The sequence below is a fragment of the Anthonomus grandis genome, chromosome 13 (assembly GCF_022605725.1).
Source record: "Anthonomus grandis grandis chromosome 13, icAntGran1.3, whole genome shotgun sequence".
In the NCBI taxonomy this organism is placed as follows: Eukaryota; Metazoa; Arthropoda; class Insecta; order Coleoptera; family Curculionidae; genus Anthonomus; species Anthonomus grandis.
In genome coordinates this window covers 7,077,063-7,098,361 of record NC_065558.1, presented here as the reverse complement: position 1 = coordinate 7,098,361, position 21,299 = coordinate 7,077,063, and the positions used below count along the sequence as shown (strand labels likewise).

The 21,299-nt window shown below is 31.3% G+C and overlaps 2 protein-coding genes and 1 long non-coding RNA gene across 3 annotated transcripts; 1 reads left to right on the top strand and 2 right to left on the bottom strand.

The window, feature by feature from the left end:
• The first annotated feature begins 10 nt into the window (after positions 1-10).
• On the top strand, positions 11-7,683 carry LOC126743963 (uncharacterized). Its single transcript, XR_007663030.1, has 3 exons — positions 11-82; positions 147-216; positions 7,435-7,683. It is a non-coding gene; the product is annotated as an uncharacterized LOC126743963 (long non-coding RNA).
• Positions 467-1,128, bottom strand: LOC126743962 (enhancer of yellow 2 transcription factor-like). Its single transcript, XM_050451254.1, has 2 exons — positions 892-1,128; positions 467-830 (listed from the first exon to the last, which is right to left on the bottom strand). The coding sequence occupies exons 1-2, from the start codon at positions 960-962 to the stop codon at positions 581-583; spliced, it is 321 nt and encodes a 106-aa protein (XP_050307211.1). The 5' UTR covers positions 963-1,128; the 3' UTR covers positions 467-580.
• On the bottom strand, positions 3,966-14,948 carry LOC126743961 (cyclic nucleotide-gated cation channel beta-1). Its single transcript, XM_050451253.1, has 11 exons — positions 14,842-14,948; positions 14,423-14,610; positions 14,251-14,373; positions 8,656-8,887; positions 8,400-8,600; positions 7,953-8,340; positions 5,272-5,463; positions 5,033-5,214; positions 4,818-4,981; positions 4,481-4,694; positions 3,966-4,429 (listed from the first exon to the last, which is right to left on the bottom strand). The coding sequence occupies exons 1-11, from the start codon at positions 14,866-14,868 to the stop codon at positions 4,178-4,180; spliced, it is 2,163 nt and encodes a 720-aa protein (XP_050307210.1). The 5' UTR covers positions 14,869-14,948; the 3' UTR covers positions 3,966-4,177.
• Between the last annotated feature and the right edge of the window lie 6,351 nt (positions 14,949-21,299).

The window sequence follows — 21,299 nt, the reverse complement described above, 5'->3', positions numbered from 1 at the left end:
GAGCTCGAAAGTTGGGTTATGTAGTTATTAAAATAATTGCTCCGTTTTACTTAAAAAATGTAGACACTGGTAATTGCTAAAAGTAACCTAAAACTATTACAAGAAGCTTAAAACTTGAAAAAAATTTAATAGAAAGTATTTTTTAGGTAATACAGGTTCAGAAAAGGCACTTAGAAATTATTATAATATTTGGTGAAGGCCCCAGGAAAGCTCTAGGTTGGATAGACGTAACGTAGAATAATAAGTCTAATAATGCCCTTAATATTCATTTTCATGAAAATTTTATAGAACCGAAATTGAGAGGCCGTAAAATTTTCTATAGTAACCTTTGATAAAAATTTGCTATATAGTAAAGAAAAAATACAATTACAATAGCAAGAGTCAATATTCTCTTAATCCTCTCTACAGAAGGCAAATTTTTGATCAAAAATCTTCTCATCTTTGTGTAATTATTAAAACATAAAAATTCTACATATTTCTTATATTTTCAAATAGTAATAATTATTACAATACTGAGTTATGAAGTCTCGAACAATAATGTCAATAATTTAAGCAGCACATCAAAATAAAAAATAACTTATCAGTCTTCAAAGGTCTTGTTATACCCTGTCTTTTCCATATTGGTTAAAATAAGCTCAATTTCATGAAGTAACTCCCTTTTGACAGCATCCGGTACCATAGCCCTAGCTTTGGGGGTCACAGTTGTTATTAATTCGTCCACCGTTGGCACTTGATTTCTGCTATTCTCGGCCAGGGCAGTTCTGATTGCTAGTTTCACTTGGTCGCGCCAACCGCTTTCTACTAGTCGTGTATGCACCAGTTCTCTCACCCTAAAAACGATATTTTTCTTCTAAAGAAATTTATGATTTTAATATAAGTTAAAGTTTGTACCTGTCCAGTCCATTGTTTACGTCTAGATGAGTGTGTACTCGGGATTCGTATTCTTGGGGCATATTGGGCATAATATTCGCGAGAATTATTTTTGCAAATCGTTCATGAGACTTTACAGCTTAGGTATGTTAGTTTTTCAATTTAAAAAACGGTATATGCGTTTTCGAAATCTATTTTTTTCTGGTTTGTTTACGTTTTGGAATGGTTTTGACGTTTATCTGACATCTATCATCGTACGTATCTATCAGCTCTTCCCATTCGGCCTAAGTAAAAACTTAGATACAGCATTATCAGCGTTGCCAGGTCTACCGTTTTTGCGGTAGATCTACCGTTTTTATGCTATGGCTACCGCTCTACCGCAAAGCTATTAATATCTACCGTTAAAACTTTTACTCCTACATTCAATTTTTAAATTAATTTACAAAAAAAAAGGAAAACATCACAAAATAATAATTAATAGGAATAATTACAATTCATTGCGAACTTGAAACATGGAGCGACATCTAAGCGGCAGCAGGATTTTTTGGCAAGATTTGCAGCATTTTTTTAATTTGGCTCTTATATCTGCCAAATTAAATATACGTTTAATTTATATATAATTTAAGTTTTAAGTGAGCTTATATTATAATAGGTAGCAATGAGGTACATAGAATATTGTCAAAAGAAAAACAATTTTTAAAAATTATTATAAGATTAATAGATGCATGTATAATTTTAGTTCTGATGAAGATCCGAATTAAGTTTGCTTTAGCTGCATCTTACGCATGTTTAAAATTACCAAGAGCTGTTGAGGATTGTTTGAGGGATATCTACAATTATATTCAAACTACGAGAGAGTTCTATCACTAACCAAAACTTTTTGTTTTTGCTCTCGGCAAGTGTTCCGCTAACGATGTTAGGATCTTTCCACATAATATATATTAATAGGGGGGGGTATATTATGTGGATCTTTCAGAAACTTTCCAAAAACTGTTTAAGTAAAACTGTTTCGTAATTTGAGTGGCACACTAAAGGTTCCAACCATAGGACTATAATTATATTTGTAATAGTCCCAAAAGGGTATAGAAATTCCTTAAAAATCATAAAATACTGCGGCCGGCACAAACGCGCTGGTTGTCTCTGGAAGCAGAATAATAAAGCAATACAATACTCTAAAACTTTATTTTGTCGACGCAGTTTTACAACTGACAAATTACAATCAGCAGAAACCATTTTAAATACTTTACAAGATCCGCTAACTTTGGATTTTTTGTTATTTTAGAGCATATATTACCGCTATTTAACAATTTAAATAAAAAATGCAGTATAATAATCTTTATTCTCGAAACCCTTTTACACTCTTTTATTAAAAAATATGTTTTAGATAGCCATTCTCTGCATAAAATCCAATTAAAAATTTATATTTGGGAGCAAAGGCAACACAATACACTTTAAATGAAAATTTGTTTGCAGAAAAATGTCACATTCTTCGCGTACGTTGTCTAGATTTTTACATTGAGGCAGCATTACAAGTTGCTAAAAGATATGATTTTGATGACATAATACTAAAAACATGTCATTCATAAACCCTAAATATATTTTTGAAGGCACAGAGGAATTCATAGACCTGGAATAATGCATGTTGCAAACTTGCAATGAGAATATTGAAAAATTCGGATTTTTCTAAAGCGTCAATAACTTCGATAACATAATTTTCGATAAATGTTCAAGGTGAGCAATATGCTGATGGATTTAACTATGTATTAAATTATGTCAATTTATTTTTAACATTTCTTAATTGACATATTATACATAGTGTAAATGTTAAATTAGTATTACCACTCATAAGTTTTAGGCGATGGCAACTATAATGAACTTAAGTTGGATATTTATTTTGGTAATAAGACTTCTGTTGATCTTAACCATATTTTTGTATATATTAGCTTTTACAATAAAAAACGATGTGTTTAACGTTTTGTATTTTAACTTATTTCTAATTTTAAATACAAAAAAAATCTACCGTTTTATTTTCAAATCTACCGCTTTTTTCTTGATAAATCTACCACTGGTGATTTTGACCTGGCAACACAGAGCATTATGGGCTTCAAAACCTTACAAGGCCCGGTTGTACTGGTTGTACAAGCAGTGGTTTAATTTCAGCTCTACTGAACTGCAGTTCTTCGTTGAACGTAGTTCAGAGTTTCGTGTGTTGTTCTAGTACAAGTTTATTTAAACTAGGTTGTATCCAAAGCCTGCAATAGTCACAAATGGTATTTATTAATATATAAGGAACACTATTGTTGATTTCCCCTGAGCCATGTTGAATATTGTTATTAACTTTATTGGTCAACTCTAGTGCAGCTGCAAATTCTTTGTTGATATTTGGAGGATTCGCATCTCCCATAGACAAAGAAATATGAAAAACACTGCAGCCATAACCAGTTGTTGATTTGTAAATGCCTGCAAAATCCCCAACAACATTCCATCAAACTTCCTGTGGCCAAAAAGCGTAGAACAACGCAGACCTTTTCAATGGCAGTCAATGGTCATGGTTTTTAAAGTCTATAAATAGTGTAACTGAAAGACTACAAGTCATCATACGTGTCCGTAACAGATGGAATTTGTCTTAAAGCTTGCTTTTCCAACCTAAAGCTTAGCCTCAAATTGTTTTTCATCCCAAATGTTGAAATGATCTGGTCTGTACACCTGCAGTGATCTAGGGTATACAATTTAATTTACTAATTCCAGAAAATCTTCGAGCGGCGTTGCGAAGCTGAAGTCTTTTTCTCTAATATACGTTATTTAGATTCATTTACCTTTGAATGTTGGCTTCTTTAAAGAGTATCTTATCATATTTTATGAGAAAAAAACGCTTCATATTTTATTAAAGAGAAATAGTACTGCTTTGCGCATGGTCAAAATAAGTGACAATTTTTTATTATATTCTAAAGTTTTTTTTGCCATTTTTACACAAGCATTTGGCATCATTGCATCAGAGATGTTGCAAGCCAACAAACTGCCCAAAGTTCTGCCTAGCCTTGGTGTTCTAATGTTCTAATGGCACAAAAAATGTTCTTTGAAAAAACACATTCAGATTCTTGTAACATTCCATTTATTTAAAAATACATAACTTTCTTGTGACAGCTTCTTATATACATAAACATCTAACTTAATCCCTGCACTTAAAACATCTTCCTCAGAAATTACATCATATTTAACGATCTTACTGCTAGAACGCTCAGACAATAAGTTCCCTCAAAAAAAAAACATTAAACCAGTCCATTTTATTAATGAAATCAATGTCTGTTTAACTTAGGGTCCTATGCACGGTAATTTTGGCCTCTTCTTCATACTCGCTGGAACTTGACGCACTGTCTGTTACATCGCACTGTTTTGGGTCATTATTGTTATCGATCACCTCCTGATCTAACCCCTGGTAATTTTTAATTGCTGGCAAACTATTTCGGTATTTAAACCTATCGTTTGCGGGGTTTCTTCGGGGGGCTTGACGACTCCCGTACCGCAAGAGTCGGTTAGATTTCGAGTCCGGTGGAAGGACCTTTGAAAAAATAATATTTCATATTGCACATAATCATTCATGATTTTATACCTGTAACACCGTTTCTAATAACTTGGCATGTTTTTCAGGAGACGTGGGGTTTTTAATGACAATCATCGCGTTGTTTTTACGCTCCAACGCGGCGTTCTTTTTCATGAGCATTTTCGCTTTTTTATTGAGCAAATCTTGAGCTTCCGGATAGTGGGATAGAGCTTGGTTCAGGGAGGTTTTATCGAGAACGAATAGGTTGGAGTACCCATAGGACCTAAAATAGAGTTGGTGCTATTAGCCATCCAAGTTTTTTTCCAATATATGGCAATAGATGTTATTTCTTGAGATAAATTTATTTAAAAACAAGTCTAAAAATCATAATTTATAGCTGGTTTACCGCACATCTGCAGTTCTACGATTCATCCCGGGTATACCAAGCAAACTGATCTCCCCAAAAACGCTTCCCTCTGACAGGGTGGCCAACACCTCATTGCCGTCCTTACCGCCGATAACTTGCACCTTTCCAGACTGGATTATGTACATTTCGGTACCGATGTCACCCTATATAATCAAATTAATTTTTTCATGTGAATTTTGAATATATATACATACTTTTTTACAAATTATATCCCCTGGCAAGTATATTACACTCTTAAGCTCCAGCACCAGTTCTCGCCTTAGGGCTTCGTCGCAGTCAGCAAACAGTTTCACTTTACTTAAGGTCTGTATGTGCACGTTGATCGCTATGTCGGTTTTCATCTTATGCGGCAGGCAATCCATGATATTATTCTCGTCTGCAATCGATTTTACATAGTTGAAAGAAAGAAAAAAAATGGATTTCTTCTTTTTACCTAAGGTGTGCTGAGTCTCCCAAGTGTAACTAAACCACAACTGGACCCTCCTTTGCATTTCTTGGGGCAAGTTCATCCTGCGCATGTACTCCAACGTTTCGTCGACCAATTTTCGATATTCGGTTTTGGATCGGGTCGCTGTGGAAATAATGTCCCGAATTTGACCGATGAGGAGCGCAAATACGAACACCCCTGGAAATGTGACGTCAGTATCACGGATTAATACTTCTCTTCGGTCACTAAGTATATATTACAGTCACTTAGTCAAAAATTATAGCTCTTGTCATTCAGAAGTGACAGATTGGTTGCAAATGGCGGAACGACGACGCCATCTTGGTAAAAACGTTACGTTTGTTTTTTTAAATTTAGGGAATTATTACGTTTTTTCAGGCAGGTGCAGTTGTTTTATTGACTATGAAATAGGGACAGGTTCTGTCGTTGAAAAATTATAGCCCCTTGCAATTTAAAAAGGCGGAAGCGAGACGCCATCTTGAAAAATAATTAAGTTTTTTTACTATCACTATATGAGTTTATGTGAATTATTAAATTTTGTCAGGCAATTACGGTTGATTTATTGATTGTAAAAAGGTAATGTAAAAGTAACAGCTCCTGTCATTGAAAAACGACAACCTCTTGTGACGTAAAAGTGACAGTACAAAATGGCAACAAAGAAAGACGCCATCTTGGAAATAAAAACTTAGTTTATTTTTACGACTTTTAGTCGCTTTGAGTTTGTGTGAATTATTACATTTTTCCAGGCAGTTTTTATAGTTGATTTATTGGTTATGAAAAGGTGACATGTCCTGTCATTGAAAAATGACAACTTAAAATGGAGACGCCATCTTGGAATATAATTGAGTTCATTTTTATGAATTTTAGGATTATTTCAGCCTTTTTTTATCTAATGTATAAGATGTTGAGAAAATTCACATTTTTGGGAGAAATTATTTTTTTTTTCTAAAAATCACCAAGTGCTCATAACTCGAAAACTAAGATACCTATAGATTTGAAGTTTTGCACATAAATTCTCACATTGATTTCATTAGACACCTATTTCAGCGTTTTTTAGTTAATGTACAAGGCTTTGAGAAAATTCACATTTTTGGGAGAAATTTATTTTTTTTTTTTAAATCATCACCAAGTGCTCGTAACTCAAAAACTCACATACCTATAGATTTGAAATTTTGCACATAAATACCCTCATTGATTTCATTAGACACCTATTTCAGCGTTTTTTATTAAATGTACAAGATGTAGAGAAAATTCACATTTTTTGGAGAAATTAATTTTTTTTTCTAAATATCATCACCAAGTGCTCATAACTCAAAAACTAAGATACCTATAGATTTGAAATTTCGCACATAAATACCCTCATTGATTTCATTAGACACCTATTTTAGCGTTTTTTAATTAATGTACAAGGAGTTGAGAAAATTCACATTTTTGGGAGAAATTAATTTTTTTTCCTAAAAATCATTACCAAGTGCTCATAACTCGAAAACTAAGATACCTATAGATTTGAAGTTTTGCACATAAATTCTCACATTGATTTCATTAGACACCTATTTCAGCGTTTTTTAGTTAATGTACAAGGCTTTGAGAAAATTAACATTTTTGGAAGAAATTTATTTTTTTTTTCTAAAAATCATCACCAAGTGCTCATAACTCAAAAACTAAGATACCTATAGATTTGAAATTTTGCACATAAATTCTCACATTAATTTCATTAGACACCTATTTCAGCGTTTTTTATTAAATGTACAAGGTGTAGAGAAAATTCACATTTTTTGGAGAAATTAATTTTTTTTTCTAAATATCATCACCAAGTGCTCGTAACTGAAAAACTACGATACCTATAGATTTGAAATTTTGCACATAAATTCTCACATTAATTTCATTAGACACCTATTTCAGCGTTTTTTAGTTAATGTACAAGGCTTTGAGAAAATTGACATTTTTGGGAGAAATTAATTTTTTTTCTAAAAATCATCGCTAAGTGCTCATAACTCAAAAACTAAGACACATAGATTTGAAATTTTGCACATAAATACCCTCATTGATTTAATTAGATACCTATTTCAGCGTTTTTTAATTAATGTACAAGGTGTTGAGAAAATTTACATTTTTGTCTCTAGGTTTGTATAAACAATTGTATTTTTCCAGGCAGTTCCAGTCAATTGTCATTCAAAAATGACGGTCTCTTGTAACGTCAAAATGACAATTCAAAATGGCGACAGTGCGACGCCTTCTTGGAAAAAGATTATTTTTTTCTTACGAATTGTAGTCACTTACGGTTTGTAGTATGAAGTATTGATTTTTCCAAGCAATTTTGAAAATGTGATTTAACGTAATTCTAGTAGTCTTAACTGATCATGTTTAGTAGTGTAAGCGTGTAAATAAATCCGTTGGCTGTTTTTGTGCATCAAGTGTTTCAATTCACCCCTGACTTATTATCTAATATATTGTAAGTATCTTTTACCTTGTCTAAGACAGTTCCTATATTTTGAAAATGGCAGCCTTTTGTGACGTAAAAGTGACATTACAAAATGGTGACAGGGCGACGCCATCTTGGAATAACGTAAAAATGACAGCCTTTTACGTCAAAAAGTGACAGTTCAAAAGGGCGATCTAGAGCCGCCATCATGGGAAAATACTATGTTTTCATAAAATGTTACTCTTACCCATAAGCCAGGAAAACGTCATAAAAATATACTCCAACTCTTGCGACGGTTTCGGGTTTTTCCCAATAGAGGTGGCGGTTTTCGTTGCAAAATAAAAGCATTTTATGTAAGCGTTCCCTTGGCCGTTATACACGAAACTGTTGCTCCCGATCCCTTCGTAAATGGAAAAAGCATAGTAAGCACACGCGTTAAGGTGGATCAAGTACATCATATAAATGAAGGTTTTCGTAATACGTATAGTGTAAGGATTCGCGAGTCTTCGATCCACCAAACTGAAGAATTCCCAAAAAGTGTGCATCTTAAAGAACCTCGGAAATCTCAGGATCACTAGGTCCGGTCCTGTTATAAAATACAAGAGATCCAGCGGGATGAGAGACATGACATCCAACTAAAAAATCCATTTGAAAAAAATGAACTGTCTAATATTGACATATTAGAAGCAATCACCTTAAAATGTTTATTTTTAATAAAGTTCTGCCTTAATAAATTCCTCTCTGTCACCCAGAAGCCCTCGTGCAAATATTTGACCCGGGGCTGTATCAGGATCACATCGATTATATAAATTATATCCGCGATATAGTCGAAGGTCATCCAACCTGCCCGATTTTGAGCCGTCTGATACGGAAATGTGGATCTCAATGGTATTACCTAGAAGAAACAAACTTGAAACTTGTATTAGCGTAATTAAGGAACCATTTTATACCCATGCATTGTAAAGAACCGCCAAAGTTACCACGAACATCCAGAAAACGTAAGTTTTTCCATTGGGATCGACTATCTGGATATGGTTCAAGCATCTCCCAAGACATCCAGCGGTGGTGATTTTAAATTCCGGCTCGTACCCGTCATCTTGCTCGTATTTATCTGAAAAGGCCACGCTCAGACGTGGTTTTGATTCCACTTGGGTGCTGTTATTGTCCATTTCTCCGGATGAACTATAGAAAATATTAGTTTTAGAGTGAATTAAATGCAACTTTCAACTGCCTGGTATAAATTAATGAATTTTTTCAGACATTTTGGTATGATTTTTCATTATTATTCCAGACATTTTGGCAAAAATTAATGATCACATCTTCCAGGCTTTAGAAGTAATTGTTGAACTTATTCCAGGAACTTAAAGCGATTTTCCCTTGTTCTTCAGACTTTAGAGGTATTTTCTTTTTCATTTGAAATAATTATTTTATGGCTTCCAAGTAAATGTTTTATTATTTTCAAGTTTAAAAATTAAAATAGCTGGAAGATATAAAATTCTCTTTTCAAATGATAACAAGCGGTAAACAATGACATTAAAGGAATCTTATTTCCTTACCTAGAAACACAAAAAAAAATATTTTTTACTCTTCCAACCTTCCATTGAAAATGATATTGCCTGCCTAGAAAATATTAATTAGTAGGTATTTTAGGCATTTATTTTTTAGGTACTCGTTTATCATTTTTTATTCCAGGCATTTTAGGATAAAACTGAACCATTTGAATAATTATTTTCCAAATCTTCCAGGCTTAATTAGGAGTATTTTTTTATTTATTTTTTTATTACTTAATAATTTTTTATTTTTAGAGCAAGTTCTTTTTTTTCTTATGTTTTATTCATTTGAAATAATTTTATGGGTAAATATTTTAAAACATTATTTCCAAGGTACTACCAACTGTGTGACAAAAAAAAAAATTTATGCTCGACAAACCCTAAGTAAATTGAACTTTCAATTGCCTGGAAGAAACTGATTAATTTTTTTAGGCATTTTGAAGTCATTTTTCACTTTATTCCAGACATTTTGCCATGAAAATCCGGTATATGCCAAGCAGTTTTGATAATGTTTTCCAGGCACTCTATATAATTTTGCTTATAGTCGAGCCTTTTTTTAGCAATGTGTGGTTGTTTCTTTTTGTATTTTTAAGTTGTTTTTTTATTTTTAAGATATCATTGTATTACATTTATGTTACATTTTTCTTCAGCTTTGTCAGTAAGTTACTGTACTTTTCACAATATATTAGTTATAAAATTATTGATTGATTTTTTCTTCTGAAAGAACAGCCAAAGTAACCACGAACATCCAGAAAACGTAAGTTTTCCCATTGGGATCGACTATCTGGATATGGTCTAAGCATCTCCCAAGGCATCCAGTGGTGGTGATTTTAAATTCCGGCTCGTACTCGTCAATTTGCTCTTATGTATCTGAAAAGGCCACGCTCAGACGTGGTTTTGATTCTACTTGGGTGCTGTTATTGTCCATTTCTCCGGATGAACTATAGAAAATATTAGTTGGAGTGAATTAAATGCAACTTCCAACTGCCTGGAATAAATTAATGAATTTTTTCAGACATTTTGGTATGATTTTTCAATATTATTCCAGACATTTTGGCAAAAATTAATTAGAAAATTAATGATCACATCTTCCAGGCTTTAGAAGTAATTGTTGAACTTATTCCAGGAACGTAAACCGATTTTTCCTTGTTCTTCAGACTTTAGAGGTATTTTCTTTTTCATTTGAAATAATTATTTTATGGCTTCCAAGTAACTGTTTTATTATTATATATTTTGAGGTTAAAAAATTAAAATAGCTGGAAGATATAAAATTCTCTTTTCAAATGATAACAAGCGGTAAACAATGACATTAAAGGAATCTTATTTCCTTACCTAGAAACACAAAAAAAAAATATTTTTTTCTCTTCCAACCTTCCATTGAAAAATGATATTGCCTGCCTAGAAAATATTAATTAGTAGGTATTTTAGGCATTTATTTTTTAGGTACTCGTTTATCATTTTTTATTCCAGGCATTTTAGGATAAAACTTAACCATTTGAATAATTATTTTCCAAATCTTCCAGGCTTAATTAGGAGTATTTTTTAATTTATTTTTTTATTACTTAATAATTTTTTATTTTTAGAGCAAGTTCTTTTATTCATTTGAAATAATTTTATATATAAATATTTTAAAACATTATTTCCAAGGTACTACCAACTGTGTGACAAAAAAAATATTTTATGCTTGATAAACCCTAAGTAAATTGAACTTTCAATTGCCTGGAAGAAACTGATTAATTTTTTTAGGCATTTTGAAGTCATTTTTCACTTTATTCCAGACATTTTGCCATAAATATCCGGTATATGCCAAGCAGTTTTGATAATGTTTTCCAGGCACTCTATATAATTTTGCTTATAGTCGAGCCTTTTTTTAGCAATGTGTGGTTGTTTCTTTTTGTATTTTTAAGTTGTTTTTTTATTTTTAAGATATCATTGTATTACATTCATGTTACATTTTTCTTCAGCTTTGTCAGTAAGTTACTGTACTTTTGACAATATATTAGTTATAAAATTATTGATTGATTTTTTCTTCTGAAAGAACAGCCAAAGTAACCACGAACATCCAGAAAACGTAAGTTTTCCCATTGGGATCGACTATCTGGATATGGTTCAAGCATCTCCCAAGGCATCCAGCGGTAGTGATTTTAAATTCCGGCTCGTACCCGTCATCTTGCTCGTATTTATCTGAAAAGGCCACGCTCAGACGTGGTTTTGATTCTACTTGGGCGCTGTTATTATCCATTTCTCCGGATGAACTATAGAAAATATTAGTTGGAGTGAATTAAATGCAACTTCCAACTGCCTGGAATAAATTAATATTTTTTTTCAGACATTTTCGCAAAAGCTAATAAGTATTTTAGAAAATAATTGATCACATCTTCCAGGCTTTAGAAGTAATTGTTAACCGATTTTTCCTTTTTCTTCAGGATTCAGAAGTATTTTCTTTTATTTTTAATGCTATGTTGGCATTTTCTTTAATTTTTCATTTGAAATAATTATTTTAGGGCCTACAGGTATTTGGAATAGATTTGGAGAGATGATATAAAATTCTTTTTTTAAATGACAACAAGCCGTAAGCAATGACATTAAAAAAATCTTGCCTAAAAACATTAAAAAAAAATACTTTTGACTCTTCTAACCTTCCTTTGAAAAAGATGATATTGCCTGCCTAGAAAAAATTAATTTGTAGGTATTTTAGGCATTTATTTTTCAGGTACTCGTTTATTATTTTTTAGTCCAGGCATTTTAGGATAAAACTTCCAGGCTTCCACACCTTCCAGGCTTATTTAGGAGTATTTTTTCATTTATTATTTTATTACTTAATATTTTTTTATTTTTAGAGTCAGTTCTTATTTTTTTCCAGGCTTTGGAGAACTTCTTTTTTTATGTTTTATTCATTTGAAATATTTCTTTACGTAAATATTTTAAAACATTATTTTCTGCTTGACAAACCCTAAGTGAATTGAACTTTCAATTGCCTGGAAGAAATCGATTAATTTGTTAGGCATTTTAAAGTCATTTTTCACTTTATTCCAGACATTTTAGGATAATGTTTTCCAGGCATTCTATATAATTTTGCTAATAGTCGAGCCTTTTTTTACAAAAATGTGGTTGTTTCTTTTTGTATTTTTAAGTTGTTTCGTTTTCAGTTTGCGAATTTAGTGTTAAGATATTATTGTATTATATTCATGTTACATTTTTCTTCAACTTTGTCAGTAAGTTACTGTACTTTTGACAATATATTAGTTATAAAATGATTGATTGATTTTTTCTTTTTATTATTTTTTCTTAATGGTGTCGGAATTGCTTGAAATAATTTATACTTTAAAAACATATAATTTTTCACATCTTCCAGGCTTCAGGAGTAATTTTGAAATCTATTCCAGGCATTTAGGACATTTTTTAAACAATTGAACCAATTTTTCATTTTGTTTTTTTATTGCAACGATTTTTCGTTTTTTTTTTAAATAAATTTTTCATGCCAATTCTTAATGGCTTCCAGATATGTAAAATACCTGGAATAAAAAAAAATAATTAATTTAAGAGCCTAAAAAACATAAAAATAGTAATTTCTATATTATTCACAAAAAGTCAAGATAATGGAATTCTTATTCCAAGAGTGCCTGTAAGGAACAAAATAATTTGTCTTTTATGAGTCAATATCTTGGGTTCTAGTAGTCAAAATTTAGAAATTATTGATTTATGAACGTCTCTGAAGACTTTTTTAATCTTTTTTGAAAAAATGACTAAAATCCATTTACACAAAGTCAAGATAATTGAGTTCTTATTCCAGGAGTGCCTGTAAGGGAAAAAATAATGTGTCTCTTATTGGCAAGTGGATATCTTAGGTTCTAGTTGTCAAAATTTAGTAATTATGGATTTACAGATTAGTCTAAAGACTTTTTTAGTCTTTTTTGAAAAAATGACTAAAATCCATTCACAAAAATTTAAGATATTGGAATTCTGATTTCAGGAGTGCCTATAAGAAACAAAATAATTTGTCTCTTCCTAGATCCTAGTGATAAAAATTTAGAAATTATATATTTATAGACTACTCGGAAGACTTTTCTAGCCTTTTTTTAATTACTAAAATTGATTTAATAAAAGTCAAGATACGAGTGCCTGTAAGTTAAAAGTTAATCGAGATTAAGATTTAGAAAAATAACATGCTCATAATTGGATGCTTCAACTTTAGGATTAGGATCAGTAAAAGTGACATAGTTTCTCTAATACCAAATAACGACAAAACTTTCAGTGATGCTCCCAATAAGATTTAGTACTATTATATATGAATGTAAACCAATTTAGCTATAGAGGAAATAAAAGAATCTTTACACTGTCAAAGGCTTGACAAGCATTAAAATATTTTAAAATCTTGTATTTCGATTTTAGTCTCATATGAAAACCGATGCTCTTCTTTACCACAAAGGTGAAAATTAGTTGATGAAATTCCAATTTTATATCTCAGGAAATATCTTGGGTTCTAGTAGTCAAAATTTATAAATTATTGATTTATGTACTACCATGAAGACTCTTTTAGTATTCTTAAAAAAAAAATGACTAAAATCGATTTAGTAAAAGTCAAGATATTGAAATTCTTATTCCAGGAGTGCCTGTAAGGAACAAAATAATTTGTCACTTATTGTCAAGTGAATATCTTAGGTTTTAGTAGTCAAAATTTAGAAATTATTGATTTATAGACGTGATTATTGAATTATAAAGTGAAATCGTTTCCCTAATACCAAATAACGATAAAATTTTCAGTGACGCTCCCAATAAGATTTAGTACTACTATATATGAATTTGAACCAATTTAGTTAGAGCCGAAATGAAAAAACCTTTACACTGTCAAAGGCTTAACAAACATCGAAATATTTTAAAAAGCTCTTCTTTACTACAAAGGTGAAAATTATTTGATGAAATTTCGGTTTTATATCTCGGGAAATATCCAAATTATAAGATATATTCCTAAGATATTTTGGTACATTCCTTTACCTTAAAGATGACGGTGTTTCCGGTCCGTCCAACCGTTGTCTCGCCGCATGTGCCCTGGTGGAAAAAGCGTCCACCAAATGCCGAATCCTATCTTGGATGAACTGGTGGTGCGTTTCCGTCGCACTTAATTAACGATTAATTAATAAATCAAACCCTGGATAGGTCTCGTTACCTTTCATTAGACGCACTATGGACCCTTCTTTCTTCATCACGTGCTTTTTCCAAGTGGTTCTTGGTCGCGAACGTTTTAACGTTGACTACGTTACTGTGGTTCTCCAACGGTTCGTTGCACCAAGAGGTTGACGCCGATCTACCCTCGTCCACTTGGTCCAAGATTAGTTTTTCTGGAAACACCATTCTCTAAAGGGAGAAACAGGACTGTAGCACCAATATTCCAATTTCAAACCGAAAATTTAAGCTTATTTAGGAAACTCTAATATCGAACTAAAAGTATAAACACGGAAACACGAACGAGAAGTGTGGTTGCATGGCCACAGCCGTTGCAATTAAATCGACTAATTACGTTAAGTAAACCCACATATTAAGCCGGTACGCGGTGTAATAAAACAAAGCGAATTACCCTTGCCTTACCTTTTTGAATCGGTAAATGTTTTCCATTTCTGGCTAATGGCGAACCTCCTCGTCGTTTTCGCGTGACATTTATTTTACGGTTTGTATAGTTCGTTCGGGGGAGTCTGGAACGGACTGAGCAGGATCCGGGCACAAGGTTTTCCTGCGATCGAACATTAACCGGAGCTTTTTTTAGTGCGGGTGTTTATGGAAATAATGAATGAATTACTGGAAGAAAAATCTCTAAATTTATAGAGTATCAAAATTGGAGTCGAGTGCTTATTATTAAGGATAACATCTTGATCTCTTTGTCTGTCTAGTTTTTAATTCAATTTTTTCTTACTTCAATACGGTTCTCTTTCTCCGGAAATGACCCTTAAGAAATGAATTTTAGTAATTTAGAAATAAGAGATTAAAATTTAAATTAAAATTATTTTGTTCCTTACAGGCACTCCTGGAATAAGAATTCCATTATCTTAACTTTTTGTGAATGGATTTTAGTAATTTTTTCAAAAAAGACTAAAAAGGTCTTTAGACTAATCCATAAAATAATAATTGCTAAATTTTGACAACTAGAATCAAAGATATTTACTTGCTAATAGGAGATAAATTATTTTGTTCCTTACAGGCATTCCTGGAATAAGGATTCTAATATCTTGGCTTTTACTCAATCGATTTTAGTTATTTTTTTAAGGAGACTAAACAAGTCTTTATAGTAGTCCATATATCAATCATTTCCAAATTTTGACTACTAAAATCCAAGATATTCACTTGCAAATAAGAGATAAATTATTTTGTTTCTTACAGGCACTCCTGGAATAAGAATTCTATTATATCAACTTTTTGGGAATGTATTTTGTCCATTTTTTAAAAAACAAGACTAAAAAGTCTTTAGACTAGGTCATAAAACAATAATTACTAAATTTTGACAACTATAACCAAAGATATTCACTTGCCAATAAGAGACAAATTATTTTGTTCCTTACAGGCACTCCTGGAATAAGAATTCCAATATCTTGACTTTTACTAAATCAATTTTAGTAATTTTTTTAAAGGAGATTAAAAAAGTCTTTGTAGTAGTACAGAAATCAATAATTTTTTAATTTCGACTACTAGAATCCAAGATATTCACTTGCAAATAAGAGACAAATTATTTTGCTTCCTACAGGCACTCTTGGAATTGGAGTTCTATTATCTTGACTTTTTGTGAATGGATTTTAGTAATTTTCCAAAAAAAGCTAAAAAAGTCTTCAGAGTACTTAGTCCATAAATCACGTAAGCATTCATAGAGAGAATATATCTGGAAACGGGAAAAATTATTATAATTTCCTTGAAGACCCATTAAGATGATCTCAATGGATCTAGAAGACATATAAAACCTGAAGGCAAATATCTGCAAATAGGATTTCAAAACCCATTGTCGACAAAAATTCCAATTTCTTGTATTACAATTCCAAAGTCTGAAATAAATAGGTAAAAATTAATTCTAAAGCATGGACCGACGGAGCTATACAAAATGACGTCAAATTCCTAGATTAAAATGTACAAGAACTTCAAATTCCTGGACGTAAACAATTATTGCAAATCATCTTCTCTTTTCTTTCTTTTGGTTGGGTACCGTTACTTTCAGATAAACCGGTTTATTTACAATTATCCTACTATATCCCTACTAAAGTAAGGATTTAAAGGAAGGCATATCTAATATCGCCTAATCTTTTCCAATTACTGTCGACTGTATCGATATATTTGATCCTATGAATTTAATTTAACAGCTGGTGTTTTTATCCAGATATGCTTTATTAGATAATTGAATTCTAAATATAATTCATTTAATATTTATATGGTTTTTGTAGGGACAAAAAAAAAGCAATTTTACATTGGTTGATCTTGGACCTTGAAGACGTTTTTGAGGTATAGAAATCCTTTTTTGTACTAAATTATTGGGAAAAGAATTTACTTTCATTGACACCAACTCTTTTTATTGAAAATATATTCGAGAAATAAAATGCTCCAATCAACCTGTCCTAACTATCAAAAGTCTTGCCGCACAATCATGTTTTTAACATCAAATCCTTCTTCCAAAACTTGGAGTAAGTTTTGGAAGTTTTTACCAAGGCGTAAAAAATTACGTCAAATGCTGAGATTAAAATGTAAGTACAATAACTTCAAATTTCTAGACGTTAAAAAATATTTTAAATTATCCTCTCTTTTTGCTTTAGTTTTCTGGTTGACCTGCCCTGAAGAAGTTTAAAAGTAGAAACACGTGTCGGTACTACCTTTATTTTGTTAGGTTTATGAAAAAGCAAAGTTCCTAGTAATGAAAAGTGGAATTCTTATTTCATAAGTAACAAAATAATTTGCCTCTTAATGGCAAGTGAATATCTTGAGTCTTAGTAGTCAAAATTTAGAATTTATTGATTTATGGACTATTCTGAAGACTTTTTTAGTATTATTTTCCAATTACTATATTGATATATTTGATCCTATAATTCTTATTAAACATTTTTTGAGTGTTTATCCAGATAAGCGTATCCTAAATGTAATTCATTTAATATTATTTTTCTAGAGAAAAAAAACCATTTTCAAATTAATTGAGTGATCCTTGGACTTTGCCTGATAAAATTACCGATAACTCAAGAATGCCTCTTGTACGAAATTATTGAGAAAAAAATATTTTTCTTTAACACAATTTCCTTTATATAAATTCCAACTAAATCATGAAAATATCCTCGAGAAAACCAGCCAAACTATATAAATTCTTACCTCATAATCACGTTTTTACCATCAAATCCATCTTCAGGGATACAGGAATGTTGGATCTCAAAGGTTTACTAAATTTGCAATTTAAGAAAACACATTGAAAAATATAATATTTATTGGTAAAGCTTATGTAAAATTTCACCTTAACATTTTCCCTAAAAATCACACTTATAAAATAATACCAACATAAAATAGGTTGTAAATTAAAATGTATCTAGACAGTCACATTTAACCTAAGGAAAAAAGCAGTGATCAAAGTTGAAAACCTCTGAAGGGACGTTAAATAGTGTATAACTTGTTTGATTAAAGTTTGTTTAATTCACACTAATGAAAAACCACTGATACCGACTAAAATGTTATGAAAGACCTCACTGAAGTCCGTATAAATAGCGTGAGTTTCACTCCCTTTTTCAAATGAGTAACAACTATCGTTTGAGAATAAAAAAAGATTTATCTGGAACTTTTACGAACGTTATTCTAGTTTCTTGGGTTCTGTTGTTGTTTCACTTAAAATATTTTCATAATTCTTATACACTGATCTAGGGGCGTTCCTAAAGATGGATTTGACGGTAAAAACTAGGGTCACGTTTTTACCGTTTCAAAATGTCGGTACTTAGGAAAGTTTTGGTTGGAGGTATTTTTGCCATTAAACAATTTTTTATTTTCATAAAATAACTGGAGTATTCTTTAAAGGATTTGAGTAAAAGAATGCGTATTTCTTCACGAAAAAGTAATGTCATAACGATTTCTGTACCTTAAAATCTTTCTGAGTTAGAGGCAGTTTTTTCATGTAAGGTCTAATAGTCACCGAATTTGAATCTTTGAAACTAATATTGTAATGCATTAGGTATTTATCCCGAAAAATACCAGAAGTCTAAAATAAATAGGCAACAATTAGTTCTAAATCCTGAAGAGACCAAGGTATCAAAAGTTCTGAATGCAATGTCCAATAACTTCAAATTCCTGGACGTAAAAGATTATTTTAAATCATCCTCTCTCTTCCCTTTGGTTTTCTGGTTGACCCGCCCTGAAGAAGCCAAAAAGCTAAAACACGTGTCGGCATATACTACCTTTATTTGGTAGGTTTATTAGGAAACAGAACAAAGTTCCTAAGTAATGGAAAGTGGAGTTCTTATTCCAGGAACAAAATAATTTGTCTGTTATTGATAAGTGAATATCTTGGGTTCTAGTATCGAAAATGTAGAAATTATTGATTTATGGACTACTCTAAAGATCTTTTTAATTACTAAAATCCATTCACAAAAAGTCAAGATATTGGATCTCTTATGCCCGGAGTGCCTGTAAGAAAAAAATAATTTGTCTTTCATTGGCAAATGACATCTTATAGATTCTAGTAGTTAACATTTAAAAATTATCGATTTATGGACTACTCTGAAGATTTTTTGAAGAAATGACTAAAATCGATTTAGTAATAGTCAAGATATTCCAATTCATATTTAATGAGTGCCTGTAAGGAACAAAATAGTTTATCTCTTGTTGGCAAGTAGATATGTTGGATTCTAGTAACCAACATTAAGAAGTTATTGACTTATGGACTACTCTTGAACACTTTTTTAGTCTTTTTTGAATAAATGACTAAAATCGATTTAGTAAAAGCCAAGATATTAGAATTCTTATTCCAGGAGAACTTGTAACAAACAAATAATTCGCCTTTTATTGGAAAGCGGTATCTTCGATTCTAGAGTAGCCAAAATTGAAAAATTATTGATTTATGTACTACTCAAAGACTTTTTTAGTATTATTCTCCATTGCCTTTTCCAATTACTGTCGACTATATACATGTATTTGATCCTATAATTCTTATTTAACAAATGATGTGTTTTTCCAGATAAGCGGTATTAAATAAGTGAATTCTAAATAAAATTCAAATTAATTGGGCGATTCTTGGACCTTCCTTGACAAAATTACCGATAACTCAAGAAGTTTCTGAGATCCACAAATGCTTCTTGTACGAAATTATTGGGAAAAAAATGTCTTTCTTTAAAACAATTTCCTTTATAGAAATTCCCACTAAATCGTGAACATATCCTCGAGAAAACCAGCGAAACTATATAAATCCTTACCTCATAATCACGTTTTTACCATCAAATCCATCTTCCTCAGGGATACAGGAATATTGGATTTCAAAGTGTACTAAATTTGCCATTTAAGAAAACACATTGAAAAATATAATATTTATTGGTAAAGCTTATGTAAAATCTCACCCTAACATATTCAGAATTATTCAATAATTATATAAACCTAATAGACTACAGTACATAAATCGTTTCTAACAGTTACAGTTATCCTACCCTCACTCACTTAATTACAGTTCTTTTTCCCTAAAAATCACACTTATAAAATATAAATAAAATAATACCAACATAAAATAGGTTGTAAATTAAAATGTATCTAGACAGTCACATTTAACCTAAGGAAAAAAGCAGTGATCAAAGTTGAAAACCTCTGAAGGGACGTTAAATAGTGTATAACTTGTTTGATTAAAGTTTGTTTAATTCACATTAATGAAAAACCACTGATACCGACTAAAATGTTATGAAAGACCTCACTGAAGTCCGTATAAATAGCGTGAGTTTCACTCCCTTTTTCAAATGAGTAACAACTATCGTTTGAGAATAAAAAAAGATTTATCTGGAACTTTTACGAACGTTATTCTAGTTTCTTGGGTTCTGTTGTTGTTTCACTTAAAATATTTTCATAATTCTTATACACTGATCTAGGGGCGTTCCTGAAGATGGATTTGACGGTAAAAACTAAGGTCACGTTTTTACCGTTTCAAAATGTCGGTACTTAGGAAAGTTTTGGTTGGAGGTATTTTTGCCATTAAACAATTTTTTATTTTCATAAAATAACTGGAGTATTCTTTAAAGGATTTGAGTAAAAGAATGTGTATTTCTTCACGAAAAAGTAATGTCATAACGATTTCTGTACCTTAAAATATTTCTGAGTTAGAGGCAGTTTTTTCATGTAAGGTCTAATAGTCACCGAATTTGAATCTTTGAAACTAATATTGTAATGCATTAGGTATTTATCCCGAAAAATACCAGAAGTCTAAAATAAATAGGCAACAATTAGTTCTAAATCCTGAAGAGACCAAGGTATCAAAAGTTCTGAATGCAATGTCCAATAACTTCAAATTCCTGGACGTAAAAGATTATTTTAAATCATCCTCTCTCTTCCCTTTGGTTTTCTGGTTGACCCGCCCTGAAGAAGCCAAAAAGCTAAAACACGTGTCGGCATATACTACCTTTATTTGGTAGGTTTATTAGGAAACAGAACAAAGTTCCTAAGTAATGAAGAGTGGATTTCTTATTCCAGGAACAAAATAATTTGTCTGTTATTGATAAGTGAATATCTTGGGTTCTAGTATCGAAAATGTAGAAATTATTGATTTATGGACTACTCTAAAGATCTTTTTAATTACTAAAATCCATTCACAAAAAGTCAAGATATTGGATCTCTTATGCCCGGAGTGCCTGTAAGAAAAAAATAATTTGTCTTTCATTGGCAAATGACATCTTATAGATTCTAGTAGTTAACATTTAAAAATTATCGATTTATGGACTACTCTGAAGATTTTTTGAGTTTTTTTTTGAAATGACTAAAATCGATTTAGTAAAAGCCAAGATATTAGAATTCTTATTCCAGGAGAACTTGTAACAAACAAATAATTCGCCTTTTATTGGAAAGCGGTATCT